General features: G+C 46.6%; 1 protein-coding gene across 4 annotated transcripts in view; it reads left to right on the forward strand.

Annotated features, from left to right (window-relative positions):
- Window positions 1-27,695, forward strand: part of EVL (Enah/Vasp-like) — a 141,310-nt gene that overhangs the window by 16,435 nt on the left and 97,180 nt on the right. Inside the window, exon 1 of one of the 4 annotated variants that reach the window (XM_019751595.3) lies at window positions 16,099-16,372. The exons of 2 other annotated variants lie outside the window; for them this stretch is intronic. In XM_019751595.3, the coding sequence (XP_019607154.2) occupies window positions 16,350-16,372 (23 nt within the window). In that variant the 5' untranslated portion in view covers window positions 16,099-16,349. Of the gene's footprint in view, window positions 1-16,098; window positions 16,373-27,695 lie in introns of those variants that run through there. One more of the 4 variants, XM_019751598.3, reaches the window with a different exon arrangement.

A 27,695-nucleotide genomic window follows, 5' to 3' on the forward strand; every position in this document is an offset into this window, starting at 1 on the left:
AAGTGATTTAAATGGACACTTCTCCAAAGAAGATACACAAATGGCCAATAAGCACATGAAAAGGTGCCCAGCTTCATTAGACGTGAGGAAATGCAAACCAAAACCAGAATGAGATACCACCTCACACGCATTGGGATGGCTAGAATAAAAAAGACAGATAATAACAAATGTTGGTGAGGATGTGGAAAACCTCCACACACTGGGTAAGTGGCCATATGGTATAAATGTCTTTGGAACCGCAGACACTGCTGGGAGAATGTAAAAAGCCACTGTGGAAAACAGTTTGGCAGTTCCTCAAAATGTTAAACATAGTTTCCATATGTCTCCCCATTTCCACTCCTAGGCATATGCCTGAGACAAACTGAAACGTACATCCACACAAATCTTACACATGAATGTTCATAGGATCAGTGTACATAATTCCAAACAACAACCCAAAAATCCATGCCTTGTGAATGGATAAACAAAAAGCGGTCTATCCAGACAGTGGAACATTACTCAGCAATCAAAAGGAATGAAGTACCGATATTGACACAACGGATGAACCTTGAAAACATTATGCCAAGTGCACAAAACCAATCACAAAAAGACCACATATTACATGATTCCACTTATATGAAATGTCCAAAAAAGGCAAATCCATAGAGACGGAAAGTAGATTGGTAGTTGCTGGGGGGAGGGGGGAGAATGGGAGGAGGGGCTGCTAATGGGTATGAGATTCTTTTGAGGATGATGAAAACGTCCTAAAATTAGATTTCAGTGATGCTCATATCACATTGTGAACACACTGAAAACAATGATTGAACTGTATACTTTAAATGGGTGAGTTTTATGGAATAAAAATCTGTTTCTCAATAAATCTATTTTTTTTAAAAAAAACACTGAACTCACGGCTTTTCTTTTCAGACTTGCCTTCTTCCAGAATCCTCGTTCTCAGTGAGATGCACAGTGTGACCCAAAATAGAAGCCTGGAGGCTTGATGGAATCATTTCATTTCCTGCCCCCACGTCCAGGTGGACATGTGTCATTAAATTTTGTCCTCCTTAAAATCCCTTTTGTGTGTCCCCTTCTCTCCAGAACTGGATTTAAGTCAGATCTTCGTCATTATTAAAATTCCATAGTTACATTTCACTTTTGTACTCCACCTCTTAAAATGTTTTGTCTATACTTTGTTAAATTGTTAATACTCAAGTCTGCGTTAATATTCTCCTCCTAAGTTTCTTTGGGATATTTCTGTGTCTTCCTGGATAAAGCGATGACTCCTTAGCATAGTATGTGAAGTCTTGCATGAGCTGGCCTCTCTGCCTCTTCAGATTAATTTCCCCTGTTCTCCTTATTATAAGGAACTTACCTTTACATCTTGTTTGCATATGATATTCCTCCTGATTGTAATGCCCCATGTCACATGGTCACTGCCATGTTGGACAGCACCAGTGATATTCCCATCACTACATCATAAGCACCAGCAAATATTTGTTGAGTTTCAAGGTTTGAGGAAGTTAAGAAGCCAGAAGGGAAGGATAATGTAGATGTTTAGTCATCACAATTCAATTTCTTTCGTCAGCTGTTATTCTTGCCTACAGGGCAGGGTGATGGCGGTCCTGTACGTATTAATCAGCATATAGGCTTGTCCTTTATGTAGTAAAAGTCGAGATTGGGGCGTTTTACTGCCACAGTTGGGCCTTTGGTATTTGCTCAGTGTCCAATGACCAGGATGCGTGACTTTGATTCTGAGAGAGGAAAGAATTAGGACATGAAAGGTATTGAGAGTGGGGGTGGGAGCGGAGTTGTCAGTGAAGATCCTTTTGAAGTCAGTCGTTTGAGGAAGGGGCTGAAGAGAAACGGGGCTTGGATTCCGGGCAGCCTGTCTAGGCCTGGCACTGCCCGAGCTCATGGGTGGTCCTGGTGAATCACTTCCGTCCTCCGAGCCTCGTCACCTTCATCTGTTTGTGACAGGAGGCGATTGAACTAAACGATGTCAAGGGCCCTTCCCGTTTGGTAGCCTGTGGTTCTGTTGCTCTTTCTGACTCAGGCTGCTGGACATTGAGATTAAGGCAGAACTAAGTCACGTGAGACCATGAACTTAATGTCTCCTGGTTTTGGTTCTCACATTAAGGAGACCTGCTCCTGATGTAAGGAAACTCCAGACTCTACTCCCAGGTGTCAGCCTCTGGCCCTACTGAAGAGCTGAAGGCACAGCTTTATTTTCCCCCCCTCCTCACCTTTTCCCAGGGAAGTACTATCTATACTTCTTTCTGTTACCAAGCATGGTTAGCCACGCAAGCCTTGACTTGATCAAGTTCACTTAACCTCTTGGCTCCGTACTTTCTCCTCTGTAAAGTGGGGGCAGTAACCCCTGCCTTGCCTACCATGGCAGCTGATTCTTTGGTCGTAGAAGACAATGTGTGAGAAATGCTTTAAGGATTCTGGAAATGTGAGCTGTCTCAAGGTGCTACACACTGGGTGCATGGACGTGCCAGTTGTGTAAGGGTTCAGCTGGTGGCACCCCAGGTAGGTTAGCACTTCCTCCAAACCATAGAAAGAAGCAGGAGTTCCCATCTTTATCGTTAGGAGAACAAAACTGAGCTCACAGCTCCCAGCTGTGCCAGCTGCCGCACTCTGTGCTGGGCAGTCAGGACAGTGGGCGAAGCTAGACCAGGGTTTCTCCAGAGGTGGTGATGGCAGTCAGATCACAGGAGACCTTGTTTCCAGGCAGACAGGCATCAGGCTATTCTGGGAAGGCTCGTGAAGGTCAGTAAGTTAGTACTAATTAATAAAATGCGTGTTTGTCAGATTTTAAAGGCCACCTAAGTTTAGTTTATTGGAGCGAAGAGGCTATAAAATAAACTGACCCAAAAAACTCTCATAATAATGATAGTAAGTCTTCCCATTTGTATACTATACCTTATGCTATACAGAAAGCTGTCACGTAATTATCACAGCATCCCAAGAGGTAGGTAAATATTACGCTCATTTTATAGGTGAGAAAAATTGAGGCTCAGAGAAACAATTTGTCCAGAGTCACAAAGCTTGTCATTGGCAAACCTGGGACCAGGGGAAAGAAGAACTAGCTTTTACTGAACTTTTGCTAAATGCAAACTGCTTTCACATTTACTATCTCAATTAATCCATACGATAGTCTTATGAATTAGTACAATCCCATTTAATAGATGAGGAAACTGATAATCAGAGGTGTTCAAATAAATGGTTCAATGTCAACAACTAGGAAGCGACAGCTGATGTTTAAATCCAGCTGTGTTTGGCTCCCAAACTCAATACTGCTGCACTGTACAGACGGTCCCTGACTTACGGTGGTTCGACTTGGATTTTTTGACGTTGCAATGATGCAAAAGTGATACACGTTCAGTAGAAACCATACTTTGAGTTTTGAATTTTGATTTTTCCCAGGCTATAGATACGCAGTGCGATCCTCTCGTGATGCCAGGCAGCAGCTCCCAGTCACCCCTGGGATCTCGAGGGTAAACAACCGATATCCTACAGTATATTCATTGTGTTAGATGATTTTGCCCAGCTGTTGGCTCTGAGCATGTTCAAGGTCAACTAAGCTATTAAATGCATTTTTGACCTACGGTATTTCCAACTTATAATGGGGTTATCTGGCTGTAACCCCATCATAAGTCCAGGAGCATCTGTATTGCCTCTCAATTCATTTATCCCTTCCTTCATTCAACAAATATTTATTATATGCCTGGTAATGTTCCCGGCCTAGGATCTCACTCTCGCCAGCTTGCCCTTTCTATGTCTCCTGGGTCTCTAATTTGAGGTATCTCCTATCCATTAACGCTATTAGAATAGCGAGTGTTCATACTGTGCACTGTCTGTATGCTGGGGAGGTATATATAAAATGGTATGACTTTTTATAAAAATTACACCCGTTCATTGTAAAAATTCAGCAATACAGAAAAGTAGAAGAAAATAAAATGCAAATGAGCAGGGGATGTCAGTGCCCTGGACATAAGCAGTTGTTAGCATCTCAGCTGCGTGCTTCCACACGTCTTTATGCACCGAGGTGCACGTACAAAAGCGTAATAATAATGAACAGCCGTGTGTAGTGAGCGATCCTGAAGCAGCTCTGGGCTGGGCCGCTGCACGTGCCTTGTGTCATTCGATTCTCACCAACACCCTGTGCGATAATCACGTTACCGCGTAGCACTCCGAAGGAAACTGACGCTCAGAACACTGAGGTAATTTGCCCAAGGTCAAGTAGTGGTAAGGTCTCCGAAGCTGAAGACCAAGCTTGGAGCTGCAAGGCTGTGTTGTGCATAATGGTGCCTAAATGAGATGCACTGGGTGTGCTTCTCTGTAACTTGCTTTTTTGTCTGATTTGTAGAGGTGTCTATTATACAATGGCAATTCGTAATTTCTAATAATCCTCTAATGTTTTTACTCAGCTGTAGTCATGTCTGTGCAATTAATGTCGGTCTGTTTTTGTAATGACTCTGTGTGCACTGTACTTTATTTGACCAATCCCTTGTTGATGGGCATTTGTTTCGTTTATTTCAGACGGGAATCGACATCTTTGTGGCGTTTTGGTTTTCACTTGTTCTGTGGTTGTTAAGAGCAGACTCTGGAGTCAGGCAGGCTACGTTTGAGTGTGATCAGCTCTGCGACTTTTGAACTGCTATCTTGGGGAAATTATTTCGTCTCTGTGCCTCAGGTTCCCATCTGTAAAATGGGAAAAAGAGAAGAACCTAACTCTTTGCCACGCCCCCCAGGATTAAGTTAATGGGTACAGGTCAAGAGCAGAGCGGTACGGGGGCCATTAAGAACTGTGCAATGAATGTTAGCCCTGACGTGTGGGGTGGTGGCTGGGGTGCTAATAGGAGTTCCTCACTGAGGTGCCGTGGACCGCTTCCGGGGAGGTGTCTGTGGAGCCCTTCCGCTCACTGTGAAGAGGGGAGCACCTTGAGAGGGTGAGTCTTACCCTGTGAGGCCATCAGCATGAAAGTTTGTATTTCCTGGGATCAGCAAATGCCCTCGGGGCCAGAAAGGGACTTCTATGCTCATTTGCCTTCTCAGACCCTTTTTACATTCTCTTCAGTTTTAGCCTAGAAATTCCTTACCATCTACAGCACTTTGATGCGTTTGGAAGTGTTAGTTGTTTGTTTTTTAGCTGTTTTACCTCAATTTTTTTTTTTTTTTTTCACCAGGAACAGTGATCTACAAAACCTAGTTCACCATTACTGGAAGTTGCTCTGAGTTGTTTTTGGTTTTTTTAAGATCAGTGCTGAGCTTTGTTGTTGTTTTTTAATGAGTATCTGTATGGTTGTTGTTTTTTTAATTGAGCAAGAGAAATAGGACTTTATTGGGAAACAGTGTGTACTTCCGGGACTTTTCCAAGTCAAGTTGTCCTTTCAGTCTTAGTTGTGGAGGGTGCAGCTCAGCTCCAGGTCCAGTTGCCATTGTTAGTTGCAGGGGGCACAGCCCACCATCCCTTGTGGGAGTCGAACCAGCAACCTTGTGGTTGAGAGGACACGCTCCAACCAGCTGAGCCACCTGTCCGCCACTGATCTTTAATCTTGAATCACATCCTGGCACTCCGGGGAAATGATAAATTGTGTGCCACACGCAGGAGTTGGATTTAGCTGCCTGCAGTGGGAGTTACCTGCCTCAAGGGCTGGGGCTCTGGCCACAGGGTCCAGATGCCAGCTCACCTTGCCTAGTGGAGGCACACCAGTTGGGGACGCAGCTGGAGAGGGTGCAGTTATGAAAGAGAACTAAACCTCGAACTCAAAGGGATAGACACTTTTTAGAGAGAGAGCATAGTAGGTACGGAGCAGGGTTTCTCCACCGTGCCACTGTTGACGTTTTGGGCCAGATAATTCTGTTATGGAGGACTGTCCTGTACATAGTAGGATGTTTAGCAACATCCCTGGCCTCAGCCCCCCAGGGGCACTCCCCCACCCCGAGTTGTGATAGATAAAAATGTCTCCAAAGAGCAACTGTCCCCTGACGGGCAGAATCACCTGGTGTTGTTAGAGCAGCCAGTGGTTCTTGAACTTGAACACCATCAGAATCCTCTGGGGAGATTGCTGGGTGATAATGATACTGCTTGTGGACCCACTTTTGAGAGCCACTGGCATAAAGGAAAAGTGCTTAAATTAGAAATTAAGAGACTTCAGTTCTGATTTCAGCTTTGACAGTAGTGCTGTGACCCAAGGTGCTATGTTTTTCTCCTTCTTTGGTCAAAATGAGGAGATCCGACTGGCATTTTTCTTAGTTCACTTACCACTTTAATGAAATCTATGAAACCCTTCAAAATCCATATTCTGATATAGTTAAGTGGTGCTCAAAGTTTGGTTCATTCCGTCCTGTGTCCTTTTCGTCCTCTCTTTTTCTGTCTTTTATTCAGTATTTACCGTGGGGTCCGAGGAAGGTAGTATCATAGGAGAGGTGGATGGTTTGAGAATGAGATTTAGAAAATAGTCCAGTGCTCATTTCTCTCATGTTAGTGAGTATCCATCGTTTTCAGAAGAACTGCCGCTCCAAATTTAATCCGCTGCCTAACAAATCCAGCTCAGCATCAGCAATCCAGCCTTAGTCAGTTGGCTTCATACCTGTTGGTTTCAACACCACGGTTATACACTGGGTGTAGGAGATTTTTGTCAGGAGGAATATAAACACCACTGCAAGACTCATGCAAATGAAAACGGAGAAGCAGTGATATTTTGGATGAGAAAAAAAAAAAAACTACCTTGTACGTTCTAGTGTGAAATCAGAAATAGAGAAAGCCTGATTGTCAGAAATAAAATGTGAGAAAAAAGAAAAACTAGCTTTTTGAGGGAATAAAACACATTTCTCTAGAGCAGGACTTCTCAAATTACAACTCTCATAGGCACGTAGTCAGGTACTTTCTTTATCATTGTCTCTGCCTTTGCTCTAGCTCCTTCCCTTGTGAGGACATGTCTTAAATGAAGGCTTCCCTTTCTAGTCTAGGGCCTTGCAGTGCGGTTGCAGGTTAGGAAGGGATTGCATGGTGAGGCTTGGTGCCTAGACTCCACACCTTAGTGTTCACACCATAGGGAGGGGCAGCTGCTGTCTTTGGGGGCCTCAGACGTGCCTTCAGACCTGTGTGGTCCGATTTTACAAGTACAGATTTACACTCTACTTCCCTACTTTCCAAGTCAAATACCGTCATCCCCGCCTTGCCAGCGGGTGCCAGCAAGTCCCAGTGTTCATTCCTTTGGTCTCTGCTTGGTTGGCATGCTGTGTCTCCCCTCCCCAGCACCCTCTAAATTCACACGCTGGAATTCTAACTCCGTGGGAACGTGTTAGGAGGTGGGGCCTTTGGGTGATTAGATTATCAAGGTGGAGCCCCCATGAATGGGATTAGTGCCCTTATAAAAGAGACCTCACAGCGCTCCCGGGTCCTTCCCACGCGTGAGGATACGGTTGAGAAGTCCTCGACCTGAAGATGGCCCTCCCCTGACCACGCTGGCAGCCTGATCTCAGACTTACAGCGTGTGAGAAATAACCACTGTTTATAAGCCACCCAGTCAGAGGGGTTTCGTTATGCCCCAGCCTGGTGGACGAAGTCTCCATTTCTGAAGGCTCCCACGGGACTAGTCGCCAGAAATTCCCTTCCTCACTTAGCTTCTTGGGAAACACTTAACATGCGGGAGCCTTTGGGGGCCATTCATTCTTTCCAACATTTGATTAATTAATTTGTTTATTCATTCCAATTCCCTAGCCTCTGTGGAAAATACAGATAGGAACAAGATATTCTGTGATTTATTACATTTCTTCTGACTTCACATTATTGTGCCTGTTAGTGTGGGTTGGGTTTATATGTGCCTCTGTTGTGGGTTTGGTTTGTGACTTCCAAGTGCTGTTATATTGGAAAGAAGGGGATGGATGAGGGTGGGTTTGTGAAGTTAGGAGATTGGAATTAATATGGTAACTGCCTCAGAACAGCCAGAGCCTGGAGGACGGGCTCTGTGGACCAGTGTCTGTGAATCAGACGGGCCCATTTTCGTCTTTAAGAGACCCACAAAGTGATAGTTGGAGATAATTCAAAGAAGCGTTGAAGGCTGGAAGTTCTGGAATATAGGGTCCCCCAAATTTCAGGACGATTTGACCTAAGAAGACAAAGCAATAATTTAGAATCGACTTCAATCATTTGAAGGATTTTCACGAATAGAGAAGATATAAATGAGGCAGAAGCAAAAATGGACCAGATAGGAAAGAACTTGTCATCAACCCGCACATTGGAATGGACAATAAGCTAAGTCCAGCTATTTTAGGAAAATTAGCTAAAACTTGGAGAAAAGGCAGAAAGGTTATTGTGTGCCCTTTCAGTAGCACTCAAAAGTGTTGTTTAGCAAGGCCATCTGAGGGACATTCTTGGAGAAGACTTACTTTGTAGAGGTAAATGTTGACTTGTAGAAAATTGTTAAGTTACAAATGATTTTTTGTCCAGTAGAGATCTAAAATTGACTTCTGTTTAGTAGAAAAGATAACCTCAAAGGTTATGGTTTACTTGCTCTATACTACAGTAACCAGTGTTGTAGCCAACTTTGCAAGATTCTCGCAGGTTCTTTCTCCACTGACAACATGTATATATACATATATTAATAGTATGTTTCTTGTATGACCTTTGAACCAGCTTCACCATCCTGCTGCTTCCCTCTTTAATGAGTTAAATCAATCCTTGACACATGTACACTGTATATTTGTATGAGGGTTATGTTTTTAGCTTTTTGAAAATTATACTTTGACAGAATGAGTACCTGTTGAGGAGATAAGCATCTCAGGTGGCCAGGCTGAGTAGGGTTTGAGTAATTAGCCCTGAATTCCCATAGTTATGGGTTTTTATCTAGCTTCTGTTTGGTCACTTGGATAGTAAGTTGCATTCATGGGTCATGCAGCTGCATGGCCTGGATGAATGCTTAAAATTGCTGCCGTATCCGGATCTCAGAGGGCACAAAGTAGAAAAGGGTCATTTCTTTTGTTGTTAATAATAATACAATTATTTATTTTCGTAGCACTTTCAGTTTACAAAGTACTGGCACACCTGCTGTTGTATTTGGCCCTCACAGCTCCTTGGTGAGGGAGCAGAGCAGGAATTATTCTCCACATTTTGTAGGTGAATAAGCTGACACTCTGGACGCTGACAGATAAAGTGACTTGCCAGAGGGTACTCATCTGGTAAGAAGTGGAGCGGGGGCTGGAGCCCCGCTCTTCACTCTCCCAACTCATGGCAACTGCATAATGGAACCGGAATTCAAGAGGATCTTGACACGAACAGTGAGTTGAAGCGGGAAAATACCCACATGCTAACATAGTAACTGTAAAACCCTGTGTGACGGCTTCACACACGGTGCGAAGATTCACCATCGCTGACTCTTCGTTGTAGATTTCTGAGTGTGTGTGGTCTGCTCCTAACTGCTGGCAAGGCCTGCAGTGTGAATCTGTGCCCACCTCCCTCCCTCTCGGGGATAGAGTGGTGCGGGACACACAGCAGGTGCCCAAGAAAAAGTTCTTGATTGAATATATGAATTTGCCTTATGTGCTTTTATCTTCTGGGTTCTCCCTCTGTTCCTGGTAAGATTTTCTTGGCAGATTTCTGTCTATCTGAGTGACATTGGAACAGCTGTCCTTGTTCATTCCAAAGGATAATCTGCCCTTCATTTGATGCTCGCACCAGAAAGAGGACCGCTGACTTAATCTAATTTCATCCTTTTAGAAAATCTTCTCTCTAAATCTGCCAAGTGCTGATTCATTAATTCAGCAGATATTTAATGAGCAATTCCAGCTGCCAGGCCCTGGGATGGAGTAATAAAGATGCGACAAGGTCCTCCGCCCCCTCCTGGAGCTTACACTTCTTTGGCTGATGGTCCTGGCGGTGGGCTTAGTATTTCTGTTGGAATATTTTCCGCCTTTGCTCTGCTTCGCTAGTAATCTAAGAAGCACGTGAAACATCTCAGTTGTGAGAAAGACTGTCTGTCAAACATACCTAACTGCAGTCCATCAGCTTCTCTCGTCTTCTCTGCCCTCTGAGTCCAGACCCCTCATCTCTTACCTGGAGTGTTGTAACAGCGTCTAACTGGTCTCCTCACGTCCATTTTTCTTCTAACAGGAAAACCAGGTCATGTGACTGCCCCCAAGTCAAACTCTCCCCTGGCTTTCCTGGCTGAGAAAGCCCTGTCTGCATCTTCCTCTGCTCCTCCTTACTTCTCTGTTCCGACCACACTGTATAGGAGGGACGAAAGCCACACTTGTCACCGTGGGCCTTTGCGCCAGCTGTCTTCTCTGCCTGCAGTGACCTTTCCCTGATGTTTGCTAACTGTCCCCTGCTTGTCATTCAAATCTCAGCTTAAATGTCACTACCTGAGGGGCCCTTCCTGTCATCACCTCTTAGTAGCCCCCACGCACTGCCTGGCATATTGCCCTATGTTATCATCTTTTCCTTACTCCGCTTCTGGCTTCCTCCATGAGGATGGAAGCCCGCAGAACTGAGGGGTTTGGCAGTCAGGGCTCTCTGTGCAGCACCTCGAGTGGTACCTAGCACATGGTAACTCTTCGAGTGTTGGTGGAGTGAAAGCAAGGATAATTTTCAATAACCTGGTATAGATATTGAGAAAGTGCTTATTTGGGGAGAGGCATTGGTGTAGCCAGGAATGCAGAAATAATTACCGATGAACTCCTACTTTTGGGTAGTGAGGGGTAGACTGAAAATGTGTCGTAATTGTGTTTGCTTTATGATAAAACGCTTTTGGGGGGTAGCTTTTGTTAATAGAAGTAAGGCATGGCTTAATTTAAAACTTATTTTAAAGTTAAATATCACTTTAGAAGTTCAGTTGAATTATGTAATTTGGGGGAAAGATTTAGTTCAGAGTGTAGGACTCACACATTTCTTACTGATTCAAGAAGCATTTTTAAATTTTTGGAAATGTTAATTCAACTGGAATAAAAACACATTCACTGAATTCAAAAAGGTTTTGACCAGAGACCTACTACGTGTCCAGGAATGTGTTGTGCCTTGGGAAGGCTTAAAAGGGACTGAAAACAAAGGTCACTGCTAGTGGGCTTCCCATAATTTCAAAATAGAAGAATTTGGGGTGGGGGGGTGGCCCAGAATTAGAATGGATTTCTCTAGGAGCTGTATTTTTGCATAGCAATCATGCTGTTTTTACTTAGATTGTTTGTATATTTCAGATGAAGGTTACAAGGAGCTAAACTCCTAAGGTACCTTCTGTCGGTCCCCTCCGTGCCTGTCCTCAGTGACTCTCAGCAGGTTAGAGGCCTGAGACAGGTAATGGACAACGGCTACTCCTCAGCGCAGGGTGATATGTGAGATTAAAAATATGTATCTATTGCCTGTCAGGCATTGCGGAGTCGTAGTGGTCACCGCGGGCTGGTTTGTGTTAGGAGGGGGACTCGATGGAGTTTTGAAGCATATGCCATAGTGTTAGCTGCCATCGATGGTGGTTCATGTGTGCCAGGGGTTCATCTCTGGGGCACCCCCAGACGTGCTGTGATCCCGTCTTTGGATTAGGACACTGAGGCTTAGACGGGTAAGAATTTGCCCGAAGCTTCTCAGGTTGACAGTTGAACTGGATTCAGAAGCACACTTTCCAAACCGCTGTGGAGAGAAGGCGGACGGAGGAAAGCTCTGGAACAGGGGAGGTGGCGTGAGTAAGTGTGCGGGGTGAGTGGGGATCTGGTTGGCACGTGTGGGAGGTGTGTGGAGGAGCTGAGTGCCAGGCTGGGGGCGAGACTTCATTCTGCGGCTTTCAACTGGAAGGTGCCAGGACAGGTGGCTGTGTGCAGTAGGGAGGAAGGCAGGCAGGAAGATGGAGGTGAGGGGAGTCTTAATTAGGGTGCTGGAGGGGAGGCTCCAGTGAGGACACTTGTGAGTGCCTCTTGTCTCCGCTCGGCCCCCTGCTTGTTGGAAAAACCCGCGGATGGGCCGTGAGGAAAGAACCGTATTTTGAGTCATGACTGTAACTGATTTGCATCTCAGTCTCCTCCTAGCTGTCCCGACGCAGCTCAGCAGTGCGCGTGCACGTCTGTCAGTGTCAGAAGAGCGTTTCTGTTCTACCTGATGGGAACATTAGACCCTTTTCATTTGCTCCGTCTTTATTTTGCTGCACGTACATCATATCAGGGCTGTGTGCCTACAGCCTAAAAACAGTGGGAGAGGAGACACTGCTTGTGAGGCCGCAAACCCACAGGCCTTTCCACTCTCAGACCGTCAGCCTCCGAAAGAGCGGGGGTGAGGATTTGGCACCAACAAATCCGAAGTTCACCTTTTTGGGAAATTGACCATTTCATGGGGAAAGAGGTGCTTGCTGAACGCGGGTACCTGTTACGCTAAGGGCACTGTTTCAGCTGGACTTCAAACCTCCTTCTCATTTAGCTTCCCCCGTTGTCAGGGGCCAGGGGACACCTCATGTTCACCGTCACGTTTTTGTTCAGTATCTGCTTGTTTCTGGAGATGCCGCATACACGTCCAGTAACTGCAGCGGGCCAGGCCCAGGTGGCGGCAGGGCCCAGTCAGGAAGCTTTGGTGCTTCGGATGAGACTAGAAAGATACACTAGGCTGAGTGTGATGGCACGAGCGTGGCAAGGCCCCGGTGCTGGCGCTGACGGGCTGCCAGGTCCCTTAGGCCCGGTGGCTGCGCACTGCGGCCGGGCCTGTCCCTGAGGGGAGAGAGGAGACCCGGCAGCAGGGCCTCGGGCTCTTCCTTCCTTCGGCCAGAACTGGCTACTTGGATCCGTTTGCTGTTCATATCAGCTTTACCTCCCACGGAAGTGGTGTTTTAGAAAACAGAAGGCTAAACATTTAATATCTGGCTGTTCCTTGAAAGTGACAAAGGCCACAGAAGTCCCAGATTAGGAACATGCTTTCTCCGAGCCTTGAGTCATTGGTGGATGACCTGGGATGACTTTTTTTTCCCAACACTGTATGGTCACAGAAGTGCCATTAAGTGGGGCGTGGAGTGGTCAGGAGTCAGGGATCCTTACTTATGTCCCTATCCTAACACTTTGCTGTCATCGGTTATCACGAGGTCATGTGGGAGCACCCAGCCTTGGAAGCAGACCCAGTTCCCAACCTGGTCCCGAGGCTGTGTCAACTCAGGTTTCCACCCCTTCCTTCCTAGGCCAGCTGAGGCTTTCTGGAGCCCTGAGCGTCTCTTGCCTGGCTGTGAAATCGGGGGATTAGCCAGGGTCCAGCTGGGGGAAAGAACCCCAGAGCGTGATCACGTCCCAGCCCTGTCTCAGGCACAGGCTGCCTGGCAGTCTCTCGGGGAGGCCGTCTGAGGCAATTGGGTCATTGGTATTGGGACGCCAGGAGGGCCCAGAGGTTAAAAACCTTGGACCTGGGTCCAAGTCATTGCTCTGCCACTTAATAGCAATATAACCTTGGCCAGGTTACTTAACCATTTGGCATCCAGTACCTTATTAGTAAGTTGGGGGATCTCGTAAAATTCTGTTTAAAATACACTTGGTGCTAGGATTTGGAGATTTTTCACCATTTCTGTCCGCTCTGCACTCTCCCTTCTGAATGGCCCTGAAAGAGGCGATTCTTGAGTCACTGGTAGAGAAAGGCACAAAGTCCAGAGGTTCTGCGTCCCACCAGGCTGGTCACACTGGGCCTGCCTGGTGGCCAGGGGAAAGGCCAGTTCCCACTGGGCCAGACGGCTGGGAGTTAAGACCCCTGCTGCTCCTCGCCATACCTTGCAAAGAGTGCCAGGAATGGAGGTTTTGGCCTTTCTACCAACCAACAAACCCATCACGTAATACTGAGAGTCTCCTTGCCCTCGGGAAGCTTGCAACTGGTTGATAACCAGCTGCCCCATCCCCACTCATCTGACTAAACCCAGGTAGTTTAATAAATAAAAACATCTTATAATTGTATTTGGTGTGGGTGCGTTGTTCTTCCTAAGACTTAGGTCAGCTCCAGTGCTTTATTTTTTAACTTAGGATTTAGGACAGTGATTTTATACACATATCCACACATCCCTTGTACTGAGAATCACAGGACAGCAATACCTTGCTCCTCTTCCCCTCAAAAAAAACAAAAGTAGACAAGCGACCAGTGAACAGGCAGACAGAACACTTGAGTGAGGGGGTGGCCTCAGCATGAAGAGCCGCCAGCTGTCAGCTCTGCCCGGGGAGACCGGCTTGTGAAGTCACAGAGGTGAGGACGAATGTTCCTATAAAATCTGTGTACGTGATGAAGACCGCTCACAGCTCCACTGTCCCACCTTGTGGGGTCCTTACAAGCATCCTGTGACAGAGGCCTGGGCAGTGTCCACATTATTCCAGATGTACACCTGGGGAGTCCAAGGCTCGGGACTACGTCGCTGTCAGTGGTCACAGAGGCCGAGCGGGGACTTCAGCCTGGGTTACTTACTGGCTGACTCCTGTGCTTTCTGTTAGGCCGTGATTCTGCCCACTAGGAGGTCTCAGGCAGAGACTTGTCCGGAATACGGTGGGAGACGTTCTTGATCCGCTTAGCTGATGATTGCTATTTGGTGTGAGGGACCATGGGGTTCCCCAAAATTTCTTTCTCACTAATCAGTCCGCCTCAGTTGGCCATTATCGCTTCATTTCTTTGCGGTAAGCTCTGGACTCTCACTTTTCTTCATGATAGAGGTAATGTAAGAAGAGGGGTGCGGTCATCCCAGAGCACCTCATACAAGAACCAGGTCACTCTCCCTGGTAGAAAGCTGGACAGAAGGAGGTTCATTCAGCAAACCTCTGTCAGTCTCCGTACCAGGCCCTGGGAATGCAGAAACAGTCTCCCGCAGCCGTGTCCTCAAGGACCACAGATGTGTGGGCACAGCATGCTGTAAGGCAGTGCCGCCGGCAGCAGGGAGAGCGAGCGGCTAACGGTCCTGGGGACGGAGCCGAGGGAACAGTGTGCGCTGCCTGGAAGGGCGCAGGTCACATAGGGTCAAGGGATAATCTGGGCAGTTGGCCCATGGACCAAAGAAAGGAGGTCCTGGCATATTTTGGGAACGGGGCTGTCTGGCTGGATTTGGGGGTTTGTGAAGAGTTTTAATGGAAGGAAGAGTTGGAGAAGTCATTCGGTATGCTGGGCTGAGGCGTTTTCACTTAATGCTATGGGCATTGAGAAACTAATGCAGGGTTCAAATAGGGGGCATGAAAATCAGATTTAGAAAAATTGCTCTGGCAGGTTTTGAGGGAAGGGATGGAAAGACAAGTTGCTAATACAGCAGAGCCAGTGAGAAATGCTGGCGGCATGATGCTGAAGGTGTGAGCTCAGGCCGTGCGTGGGCATGGGGAAAGGGTCGGATTCAGAGAAACCTTTTTGAGGTAGAATCAGAATTAGTGATTATATTTGTGGTATGAGGGAGAGAGAAAAGTCAAGAGTGACTCACAGGTTTTTATTTGAGACCTGCCTCCCTTGTTTTATACCGATTTGCAGTCCAAATGAGAAAGACGCTTCTTAATGGCAAGTTCAGAATGCAGTCGCAGCTCATTTGCCAGATCTTGCCAGCTTGGGCTTTACAAACTGGTAAACATTTCCCTTTTTTGGCTGACATCTCGTTTCTTTTTTTTTTCTTTTTTTTAAACTTCTGTTCTGAAATTATTACAGCAATTTTTGTACATCAAGGAATTGATAAGAGCCTGGTACCTATTAGACACTCAATAAATGAATAACCGAATAAATGAGATCAGCCATCACGATTGACCCAGAAGGTCACGTTGTTCCTGGTAAAGAGGTGGGCGTAAAATGGGACTTTTGTGATTCCGAAGCAGTTCATGCATTTGTGGTAAAGTCATGCTTGGGAGGGATGGGAAAGAGTCAGAATTCTGCAGAATTTTCAGTACAGTGTAGCTGGGTATCACTACACCATGTTCACTGACCACGGTGGTCATACCTCGTCATTAGAGCAGCAGCAGCCACAGGAAGATGAGGTAATCAGGTGACCACAGTAGAACAGGTTGCATTCTCATTCCTTTTTGCTTTTGCCCCCCTGCAGAATTCTGGGTGGAGGTGGGATGTGTTCTGTGATTCACCCAGGATCCCAGCGTGCCCGGGGTTCCACTTATTTCCCTGGACGAATCCAGCTCCCGGCCTGGAGCCTCAGCACACACTGCATTAATCAGACTTGCAGGAATGGTCACATGGTTTTCGTGCTGCCTCCCCTGGTAGCTGCCGCCTGTCAGCAGCTGGCAGAGCTGGCGGCTGCAGGCCCCTGTCTGCAGAAAGCCTTTTACTTCAGAATCTTGGGGGGTGTGGAAACCCCGCCTCTTTTTTCTGCACTTTGCACCATCTGACTGACTAAATGGTTGTCCTCCAAACCAAAAAGGCTACCAGACAATCTAAGGAAATTGTCTCTGACTAGGTCATGTTCGCATTTGAAGAATTCAGGTATGCTCTGGGTTTTCTACATCAGTCTGCCGCTGGGTTTTTGTTCTCGTAGGTTTTTGCTGTGTAATGCCAGCTTAGGTTCTGGCTGGTTCTCAGATCGAAAGGGGTTCTTTTCTGCATTTAGTGGGGTTTACCCCAGTCAGGGGGTGGGTGGGAGGCACAGAGGTGGTGTGGATCCAAGGTGTTTACCGCATGCACAAACGCAGCATGGATAATTGGTATGATGGTGTGTAAATTTGCAGAGGACCTCACCTTGTGCCTTATTTGAGGTGCTGTTGCTGATGTAGAGTTATGAATACAGAATGGTAACTGTTTATCCAGAATGAGTCTCTGGCTATCTTTTGTTTTTCTTCCTTTGTCAAACTCATGGAGTCTACTGCTCTCTTAAAAAATGCTAATCGTAACAGCGAATTCTGCACATCTGTCTGCTCAGTTGAGATTTGATTCGGGCTCTGATTTTCCTCATTGTCAATAGCAATCTCGTGTCTGGCCAGTTTCTGGGAAGTGCCCTGAATGTTTTGTTAACAGGGCCCTTCTTTGCTTTTGCAAGCTTTTCAGCTGCTCTATTATTAATGCTCCAAATTAGAGTCTTTTGTGAATCTTACTGCTTCTCTTTCTTCCACCTCTTCTCCGGGAATCTGTCCCTGGGTGTGAATGTGGGGAGGGATGTTCCCACATCCCCACAGAGATAGTTTCTAAGACATGAAAATAAGGAGGTGGAATGGGAGGGTTATCTGATCATGCGTGTGCATATTTCCATGTCTTTGGAACATGTGGAAGAGCATGTATCTGTGTGTGTGTTTCTAACCTCTGACAGCTTCTCATTTCTCAAGAGGAATTTCTGTGTATTTTAGAACTGAGCATAAATACCATGTTGATGGTCAAAGAAGTGACTGTGAGGAACCTCAGTGCTGCTGCTACAGACATTAAATGTTGATAGAGTAACCACTTTCCATTATTTGTAAGAGGAAACTAGAGACCTTTCCATCAAAATCAAGGAAGTAGATGAGCGGATCATCAGATTTCCACAAAGCAGGCGGCAAAGGCGGCCCTTTTTATAAACTTGGGGCTTTGGATCCAGGAAGTTATTCTTTGTTTAATAGCATGTTCCTGCATTATTTCTAATGGACTAGGCTTGTGCAAAGGACATTCTTTTCATGTGGCAACGTGCTCTGGTGACATGGGGCCTGTGCCCTTACATAGTGACCAGAACTTACTGTTTTATAATAGCTCCACTAATTACTAACAAGAACTTATTAAATATTTGACATATTACAGTAGCTCGTTCCTTAGGGAATGAAACAGGAGTCCTGGGTTCTAATCCCAGTTTCAAAATTAGCTTTTCTGGTCCTTGTGAGAGTTACAGAAGAATTTTATAAATTACAGAAAGTAGCATAATTATGAGGGTCGCATTTGATTGTTAGCATTTAATCTAGATGGAGTGAGCCTTACCTGCTGCCTGGAACAAAGCTGGGAGCCTTCGCTGCATTTCATAGCTAAGGGACACGGACATGTGTGGACAGGGCCATCCTGTTGCGGTGGCTCCTTGCCCAAGAGCCCAGAGCTGGGTCTGATGAGGTGGAAAGGGGTCAAGGTAAATAAAGGCCACTGCACTGCTGACCTGAGAAGGGGGGCCTCCGTGGAAAGTAGGCCAGAAGGAGGAAGCCTCTGAGCCGGCGTCAAGCTTCTGCCTGAGCTGGCCCTGAAGAGCGTGGCTGGGTGTGATGGCATTGTGTGACGGCTGCTCTTCTGTAGTCACAGGGTTTGCGTGTGCGGGGGCCAGGTGGTCACGGTGGGGCAGCAGAGACTAGAGGAGCTGAGCCCGTTCGCTTAGGTCACGGTGGCTCCTGAGCTGCCGTGGGCAGCAGCCGTCACCTGGAGAGCTCGCGGAACGGATGGCTCAGGCCCCCCCAGAGGTTGAGATCCAGGAGGTCTAGGGTGGGGCTTGAGAACCTGCATCCCTAACGCGTTCCCAGGTGATGCTGATGCTGCACGTCTGGGAACATTGGGACAGGAAGTCGGAGGCGAAGGCAGAATAGAGATACAGGTGGGAAAGAAATCAGGAGCCAGAAGCAGCAGCTCCAGTACAGGCAGGAGGACCCTCAGCGTCATGGTCAAGGGGAGGCCAAACCATGGCCACGTCGCAGCGGCCCTCCTCCTCCTGGGAGGCCTCAGAGCAGTGGGAAGAGGATTGCGGGGTGAGAATCAGGCCTGGGCTTGTAATCCTGATTCTGTCGGGCACTGCCTTGTGGACTGGGCGGGTGTCTTAGTGTTTCTCAGTCTCCATTTTCTCAACTGAAAAATGGGGATAGCAGTTCTTGCCAAGAAAATCTATAAAGCTGTCAGAAATCAATGGGGACTTAAACTTTATAAATGACAGCACTCTTTCTACATGAATGCCAAGGGAGGAGAGCGTGCTGGGGGACCCCATCAGCTTATCCACGCATGTTTATGGGCCTCCCGTGTGCATACACCCCTTCATACACACAGCCCAACCCTGAGAGCATAAGGGCCACGTTCATCTTAAAAAGGAAGTCTGGTTTTGATACAGACACATGTACATACCATTGTTCCCTATTGGACTACGAGTTCTCGAGAACTTTCATGAATCCTGTGTTTTTAACTTTGCTTCCTTCGTGCCTAAAACTGCTTGACACACAGTAGGCCTTAAGAAGCAGTTGACCCAATTCGTTTTCACGAGGATTTAACAGGGAAATGCAGGCAAGCTATCTGGCCGGCTCAGAGCAGGCCTGGTATCGGTGCCATGGTGGCCGCAGAACGTGCTGGTTCAGAAGAGCACGTCGAAAAGCTGACAACTGACCTGAGAAAAATGCAAAGTGTCCTCAGCACACCCCAGTTGCTGGAGTGCCAGAGAACTCTGGTCACATTTCCTAAGGAATCTCTACAGATGATCTTACTCTAGAACATGCTGAAGACTCTAATGATTTGCAGGGCCCGGGGCCGGGGCCCAGCCTAGAGCTGCAGAATCCCGACAGCGTGAGGCCGCGCCAGTGTTTTCCAGCCGTTAGGGGATTTCTGCCTGCCATTGACCACAAGTCTGTGTTGTCCTAACACCAGGCAAGCTGTCCTCACTGGCTGTTGTGGCAAACACACTTCACTCGTGTTTTTGCCTTTTGAAAAAAACCAAAAACTTCTTCGACAAGCCGTATACTCAACTAATAGTTTAAGTAAACACTTGCTGTTCCTCCACTGCACACGCTGTCATGGGGCACCACTGGGGCAGCGTTGTGGACCTCCGGGGTATCCGCCCAGCTCTAGACCCAGAATAGTGACCACGTTCCCTTACCATCCCCAGAATGAAGAGTTTTAAAGTGATTTTTGGCTCCATCATCCCTCAAGTGAGAATGGAACCCAAATCAGAGATCACTGTTCCTCAGAATTCCTGATACTTGACTTATTCCGACTTATTTGCAGAGGATTGTGATATACCAACTCCAAGATCTGAAATCCACGTTAGAATGTGTCAATCACACGAAAATGTTACTTGTTGAGTCTGTTTGGTTTTAATTATTTTATTTTTAAGTGTTATGGAAGGGCTGAGGTTCAGACTCTAACTAGCTCTATTAATTCAAATTGATATCTAGTCTTGGGAAATGTACCTTCCGTGCCCTTTCCCTGGAATAGTGCAATGAGTTAAACTGAGTGGTATCAGGGAAGACCTGACATTCACAACCCAGGAGCGCCCACCAGCTGGGCGGCAAGTGCCAGCTCAGTCCCCAGGGTCCCGGGATGCCTTGAAGAAACAGATACGCAGGTCCAGCGACTTTCCCACAGCGGCGCGGAGCTCCGTCTCAAGTCCATAGGAGACGGGACGGGGCTGGGCAGGAAGGGGACGTGCAGAGCGTGGTCACTGAGCACCTTCTATGTCCCAGACACTGCTCATTGCTTTGCCTGCAGTAACCTGACGCCACATGGCATCTTGTAAATGAAAACAAAGGCTCGGGGACACAGACAGCCCCAAATGTGTGCCTCTACCCAGACCTATCCCCAGGAGCACCTGGTTGGAGGAAGTGGGCAGAGGGTGGAGAGTTGAAGGAGAGAAAGATGAAGCGGGCGAGGGGGAGGGCAGACAATTGCATTGACTTGACAGTTCCGCCTAGTGTTTGTCTGACAAGCCACAAGCAAAATGCTATTTTGGGAAACAAGTAATTTAGCTGTTAGGATGGCAAAGCAGATACATTTAAAAATACCAATCTATCCTCCCTTATTAAATAAGTGTTACAATTATTGTTCAGTTTTACTCGAAGAGAGGCATGGATCGGAGTCCACAGATTTGGCTTTAATTCATAGAACGTAAACGTAAAGGCTGTGACCTTGGTAAGTCACTTTATTCCTCTAGGCCTTAGTTTCTTCACTTACCAGGGAAAGGGCTACTTTGAGGATAATATGTAAGAAAGAAGTATATATAGGTTATACATTTTGCTGTAATGTTTGTATTTTATATTTGGGAATCTGTGGAAGCTTAACCAGTTAATATTTAACCAGTTCAGGTGCGATTTTTTTAGAACAATCATTGTTCCCATTCTCCAAACCTCTTTGCATAGCATAGTAGTTGTCTCGCATGTTAAAAACAACAAATGAAAAGAAAACTAAGAGGAAAGACTTGAAGTGGACTCAACTAGAGGAGTGAATGAGTCCCGGAACACTTGCCAGCTTCTTAGGAGAGTTGCACAGGTCTCGCCAACTGCAGACAGGAGCCCCTTTCTGCTGGTAGCAAACGTTCACCGCAAACACTTCCTGAGCATCTACTAAACATAAGCCGCAGGAGAACGCGCCAATATGTGCAATCTTTAGCCCGCCTCCAGGACGCTGCTGTCCTGGAAAGGTGCTTGGGGTGGGGTAGTCAAGACAAAAGGAGCACGGGAGAAGTGGGGGGAGTCCCACAGGGGTACGGGAAGGTGCCGTGGGTGGGAGGAGGATGCCGCTTCGCTGTGCTGAGAGGGAAGGGAGACTCAGGCCGGGCGTCTCCTGCAGGAGTCTTGGAGAAGCGTGTGATTTGGGTGGATGAAGAGCTGTTGGGAGGGTTCAGGGGCTGAGCATAGGGGGGAAGAGATTTCTGTCATTCTTCTGTAACCCACGTCTGTTTTGTCTTTTCCTCATGATTGGTGACTGCTCTCTGCCCTGAAGTTCACTGCTTTGCAGAGGTAAACCCTTTTCACCTTCAGGGAATGTGTAGTATTCATGGGATTACTGCGAGATGTTTTGCAGTGCTGGCACCTGTGATTTTCCACTAGTCTTGTTACTTTGAGCAAGTTAATTAAGCTCTTTGTGCTTTAGTTTGCCTCTCTGTAAAACGGGGGTATTACCTACCTCCCAGCGTTATTGTGTTGGTTAAATGAGATTACTTCCCTAAAGCAGCAGGGTGCCTGGTACGCAGTAGATGCTCAATAAATTAATGCCTTTCATTTCCCTCAAGCATCAAAGCATTTAATTAGGCTCATTAAATCCTGGCCTAATCTAATCCTGGATTAGAAATTGCATAGGAGCCAGGAGAGAGGCCACACACTGAAGATGGAGCACATCTAATCTCCCATCCCCCCGAGTGTGGAGACTCACAGTGCCAGAAATCGGTCCTTGGAAGATCATCCTGTTTGTTGAAATTTTTATGCCACAGTAAACCAACCATGATGTGATTAATCGGCTGAGAGCTTGGATCTGGGCTCAGTCGACACACAGATTCACTGGTCTGCGAGATTAATTAAGTTCCTTGCAGTTGACACACCGGGACTCTAGTGCTTTCTGTCTAATTATGATGCCACAGCCACAGCCCACCACCACGTGTCGACATTCCCCCGCGCCTGCATACTTAGTCCACAGCACATTATTCACTGTTCTGCATTTCTCGGTGTCATATCTCTTTCCAAAGTCTGGCATAGAAATCAATGTCTGTTGAGCTTGTGTGGAGTGCGTTGACAGGTACGATGTATGAGGTGGGGACAAAGTGAATTATGAGCGAGAGCGCTGTGGTGAGCGCCCTTCCAACCAGAAGGGGCTATTGTGCGTCTGATGGGATCCATTCTGGGGGTGGTTCTGTTGGATGTCAGGGGAAGCTTCTGAAGAGCTTCAACGTGGTGCTGTGTAAGCTTCTCCACTGGGGGGCCCCTCAGCATCTGAACACAGGCACCCAGGCTCTCCCTCGATCCACTGAGGCCACGTATTCAGAAGTAGAACCCAGGTATCTGCATTTTTAAGGCCCCACTGGTGATTCTGATACACACACCCCATTAGTTTGTGGGGAGAACCTGAGCTTGGGAGCCTGGAAACCCTGGGTTCTGATGACACTACCTGTGTTACTTTAGATAAGTCACTTCACTTCACTGGGACTTGGTTTCTCCACCTGGAAAATAGAAACACTATTTTGTTTACAGAGATGTGGTTGAGAGAGACTAAGGTAATGGCCGTGGGGGCCTTGGAAAGTCCAGTGCACGGGATCATGAAACGTGTTATCACCTGTGCTGTGAAATTCAGCGGGCACCTCCTGTGGCCACTGAATCCAGGGGCGGTAAATGCGTGTGACTGGTACCGACTCCCACACTTGGTCTGTGGCTGAACTAACTCATGCTGCTTCGTGGTCCTTCTCGGGTTTGGTAACGGCGCGGCGAGTCGTCTGGCTGTCAGGAGTTCATTTTACACTCGTCACCGCACGAGGAGTTCAGAGCCGGCCAGATGCCAGGGTTGATCTTGCTGTGCATCTCAGACCAGCCACCCCCATCTTCGTCAGCACACGTACTCACGAGACAAAGCACAGCGCGTTTACTGGTGGCAGCCCTGGGGAAAACACAAGGCCTGGAGCTCCTCCATCTTTGGAAGGTCATCTCTTCGCCACTGGTGGCAGGCTGCACACCAGGGACGCCAGGAGAGAGGAACAGGAAGACGGGTGTCCCTCCAGGCTCCCTCCTGTACGTGGCACTCCCTTCTTCCTTTTCCACTGTATGCGGTAGATCAGAAGCTGTGTATTACATCAAGGTAGAGCCTTCTTGGGGGAGATGGGGCGATGGGCAAAACTGTGTGGCTGGAGGTACTTTGAGGAACCAGACTTCAAACAAACGCTACAATTTCAAGAAGTGTTTGTACTCAGTGATGAAGTTCCTTTTCCTGGAGAGGATACTTTCAGTCCCACAAACCTTGGAGCGCTTCTAAAACCGCCGAGTGAAGACTACCTTTGTTGTTCTCCACCTTGTGGAAAAAAGGTGGGGGAGGGACACACTGTGCCACCGTTGGGGAAACTGTCCTGGTCTGGATCTGTGTTGGGACGCTCATGCCAGTCAGATCCCAGATGAATGACGGAGAATCGGCCCATCCTGCTCTGACTGGAAACTTACGTACACACAGCTTGTCTCAAAGAAGGGAGGGAACGGAGCGGAATGTCCCCTGGTCCTTTGGGGACGGTCCTTGCCCCTCGCCAGTGCAGCTCCTCGCTGTCTGCTGAGAGCCCTCCCTGGCCTGACTGCGCACTTTGGGAGCTTAGCTCCCAGAATCTTCCGTCTGCTCCAGACGTTGATTCAGTCATGGGTCTGCACACACCACTGGGCTTCCCCGCCTCTAACTCTGTTTTCTCCCCATGAAATCCTTCAAAACCTGGCACAGTGCACACTTCCTTCAGGAAACCTTTTCTGACCTCTCTAGCCCACATAAATTTCTCTTTTTTCCTGAACTCCCAAACACCACTTGAGGTGTATAATCTAACATTTAATCTTTCTCAGTCGTGTTTTCTTGACGGGATTGAGGGTTACTTGAAGGCAGAAAGAATCTTTGCTGCATCTTCCTTGGCATCTGTGACACTTGGACAGAGCTGGACGTGCCATGTCTTCTCAGCACCTTTCATTTATTCATGTTAATACTTTTTTCACCTCCTGCCATATGCCAGTGATTGTTATAGGCCCTCAAAGGGGAAATGGCGGGAAGAGAGCAGTTGCTGCCTTTCTGATGTCTATTCACTTCTGAGCAGGAGGCATGATTGGCATTTGGGAGATACGGGGAGTGGTGAGCAGGTCCTGCCCTGAAACGGGCAGCAGGGCGGCAGCCAGGCCTCGGAGGCCATGTGGTAGATTTTCACAGCTAGGAATTTACAAAAGGGTTTGAGCTGGAAAAACGCATGCGAAGTTTAAAAGTCCTTATGCATTTAAATGAAAGCTTTCTGATTCTTCTAGATTCAAATACGCACAGGATAACACATGTGCACGTATACACACACATTCCAGGCACCTTCGTCGTCACCTCTGATTTTCACAGCAGTCCTGTGAGCCAGGCAGTGTTCCCTTTTTACCCTGAGAAGACTCAGAGAGGTTAGATCACTTTCTCAAGTAATATATCTGCTTAACTGGTAAAGCTGGAAATTGGATCTGAGTCCTCTAACTAAAAAGTCATTGCTGGTTTTTGTCATTCCATAACTGCCTCCGACCCCAATTTTGTAAAATAAGGAAAATCTGTCAGGTGTTTTAGCAATATTTGTTTTATATAGCGTTTTGTTGAGTAAGTGAATATATCCCATTTATTGAGCCTTGACTATGAACGTTGTAACCTGCTAAGCACTTTGTATGAATCCTAGGAGATAAGAATCCATGAGATAGCTGCTGTTATTGTCATATCTGTTTCACAGGTTAAAAAAAAAAAAAAAAAAAAAAGCAAGGCATACACTGGCTTGATAACTTATCCAGCATCACACAGAGCTGGCGTCTGAACCCAGTGCTGTCTGACTCTGGGACCGGTGCTTTTGACAGGAGGCTTCATGGGGAACAAAAGGTCTGTGGTCAATTGTTTGAGAAAAATCGTACACCCCACTCCCCTGGAAAAGGACAGTGCATAGCATCACGAAGGCTCTGAGACGTCTTGTGGGAGTCCTGAGGGGTCGGGGGTGAGAATTTTGCCCCTGAGTTTCCCGCATATGTTGATGAAGGAACTTTTATTGCCCAACACTTAATTTTTCATTTATGCTCCGGAAAATACTGCTGTAGTAGAAGGGTGATCTGAGCCTGGGAATTGGAAATAGAAGAAGAGACTCTTCAGGGCAAAATACATAAATGGAAGAAGATAAAAGAGTGTAAAATTTGAAGTCTCATTTGAGTTTTAGACTCCTGCTCTTATTGGCTGTGTAATTTGGGGCAAATCATTCTTTTGGGATCTCACTTGCCTTATCTGCAAAATGGGGTCATTGTGAGAAAAAGTGTGATTATACAGAGGGTGCCAAAAAAATATGTACATATTTTAAGAAAGGAAAAAGCTGTATTAAAATTATAATACAGTGAATGACGCTAGCATTCATTTGATTAATGCCATCTTTTGAGCAAATGTCATACTACACATTGCTACCATAATTCAATTCAACTTCAAAAAATAATACATAGATAACATCTCTTAAAATGTGTATACATTTTTTTGGCACCCCTGGTAGATACAAAAATGCTTTGTAAAGAGTAAAACTCAAAGTTGGTTTTAATTGTTATTTACCAGGTTCATTTCTGTCCCAGTACCTAGCACAGCACCTATAAGCCATTTGAAGGACAGTTAACAGTTGTTGGATGAATGAGTGAATTTTGTCTTCTGTGTCTCTGGGTTCTATCTATAACTAGTATGTTACAACTGAAATTTATTTCTTCCAGTTTTATTGAGATGACTGACATACAGTGAAATCGGTTTAAAATGACACTTTGTTCCTTGAATTTTCCTTTTAAGTGGTATTTTTGCTGGCTTTTATGTTTTTGGAGTTTAATAAAGTCACTCAGTTGGAAAATCAGGAACCATGTTTCTGTCATTCACTTTGTCGTGCCCCAGTTTGGACTGCGGAGGCAGTTTATTTCGTCTATTTCTGACATGTCCTTGGCAGCAAGGAATTTTTGGACAGTTCCAAAATGGTAAATTTCATTCAACAGTGTGCATGTGTTGTTTTGTTTTCTTACACTGCTCATTCCCTCAGATGTGCCCGTGTGTGAGTGTAAAGGAGTTTCTAATGTACCGTGTTTCCCCAAAAATAAGACCTAGCCAGACAATCAGATCTAATGCGTCTTTTGGAGCAAAAATTAACATAGGACCTGGTCTTATTTTACTATAATATAAGACCAGGTCTTTAATATAATATATAATATTTAACATAATATAATATAATGCTGGGTCTTATATTAATTTTTGCTCCAAAAGACGCAGTAGAGGTGATTGTCTGGCTAGGTCTTGTTTTCGGGGAAACACTATCACCCTCTTGATGTTTCCATGATCAAGTCCAGCTCTTTTTCAGGACTGTCAGGATGAGAAACTGGCTGCGATTTTGCGTGTCAGTGCAGTTCTCGCTGAAGGAGAGAGTGATGAGGTGTGTGAGGGCATTCTTCACCCATTGTAAATGTCATTTGTTTTTAGCCCCTGGGCAAAGAGATAAGCGCTTGAGGTCGTTCCAGTAGGTAACACGTGGCACAAATATCAAGAAATTTTTTTAGAGAGAGGCAATTAAATAATTTTTAGCACACCTATTTGTCTGCTGGAATAGTATTGTTATTCCTAGAAAGATACTGTTTGCCCAGCAGCCAGTTTGGAGAGGAGGGGTGGGGAAGAGGAGAGCTAACAGTCCACTGCACAGTCATGTGACGCGGTCATGTGCTTTGTGAAGGCCTGATCCCCCACTTCCACTTTGGGTTGGCACGTGACACAGACCTGGCCAGGCCAACTTCAGCCCCTGGCTGTGGTGCTTGGTTTAGGGGCAGGTCTCATCTGTGCATCCTCTGTGGGACTGGGCTACTGGGAAAGATGCCTTCCTGGGATCTAGAGCTGTCAGGATCACGAAAGTCTCAAGATATTGGTAGCCTTCTTCCCACCACGCAGGGCAGGAGAGTCTGATAATGAAGCCAGCAGAGGGGGCAGAGTTCAGTGACGGCCAAGGAAGCTGAGCCTGTGCTCGCGACGAGCCGCCGCCTTACGCCAGGCTTACCCATGAGGTCGGGTTTGTTTGCACTATATACAGAAGCGAGAAATTCCATGTTTTCCCTGTTAGTATCTGTCACCTAAAGAATCCCAAGTAATGCAAAACTACATGATAAATAAAAAGCAGACAAAAACGTGCATATTTTTCCTCCAGAGGAGGTGACCATACTAGTTATCTTCAAAATTGTCAGACCACATTCACAGTGTTGTATTCAGTCTAGGCATTTAACAGTCCTGTGGTCTAGGACACTGTTTTGGACCAAATTGTGTTCCCCCAGTTTCATAGGTTGGCGCCCTAACCCCCAGTGACTGTATTTGGAGATGTGACCTTATGAGGTAATTAAGGTTAAATGAGGTAATTAGGATGGGGCCCTGATCCAAGAAGAGGAAGAGACAC

The sequence above is a fragment of the Rhinolophus sinicus genome, chromosome 3, assembly GCF_057876585.1.
Source record: "Rhinolophus sinicus isolate RSI-liver-muscle chromosome 3, RSI-T2T, whole genome shotgun sequence".
NCBI lineage: Eukaryota > Metazoa > Chordata > Mammalia > Chiroptera > Rhinolophidae > Rhinolophus > Rhinolophus sinicus.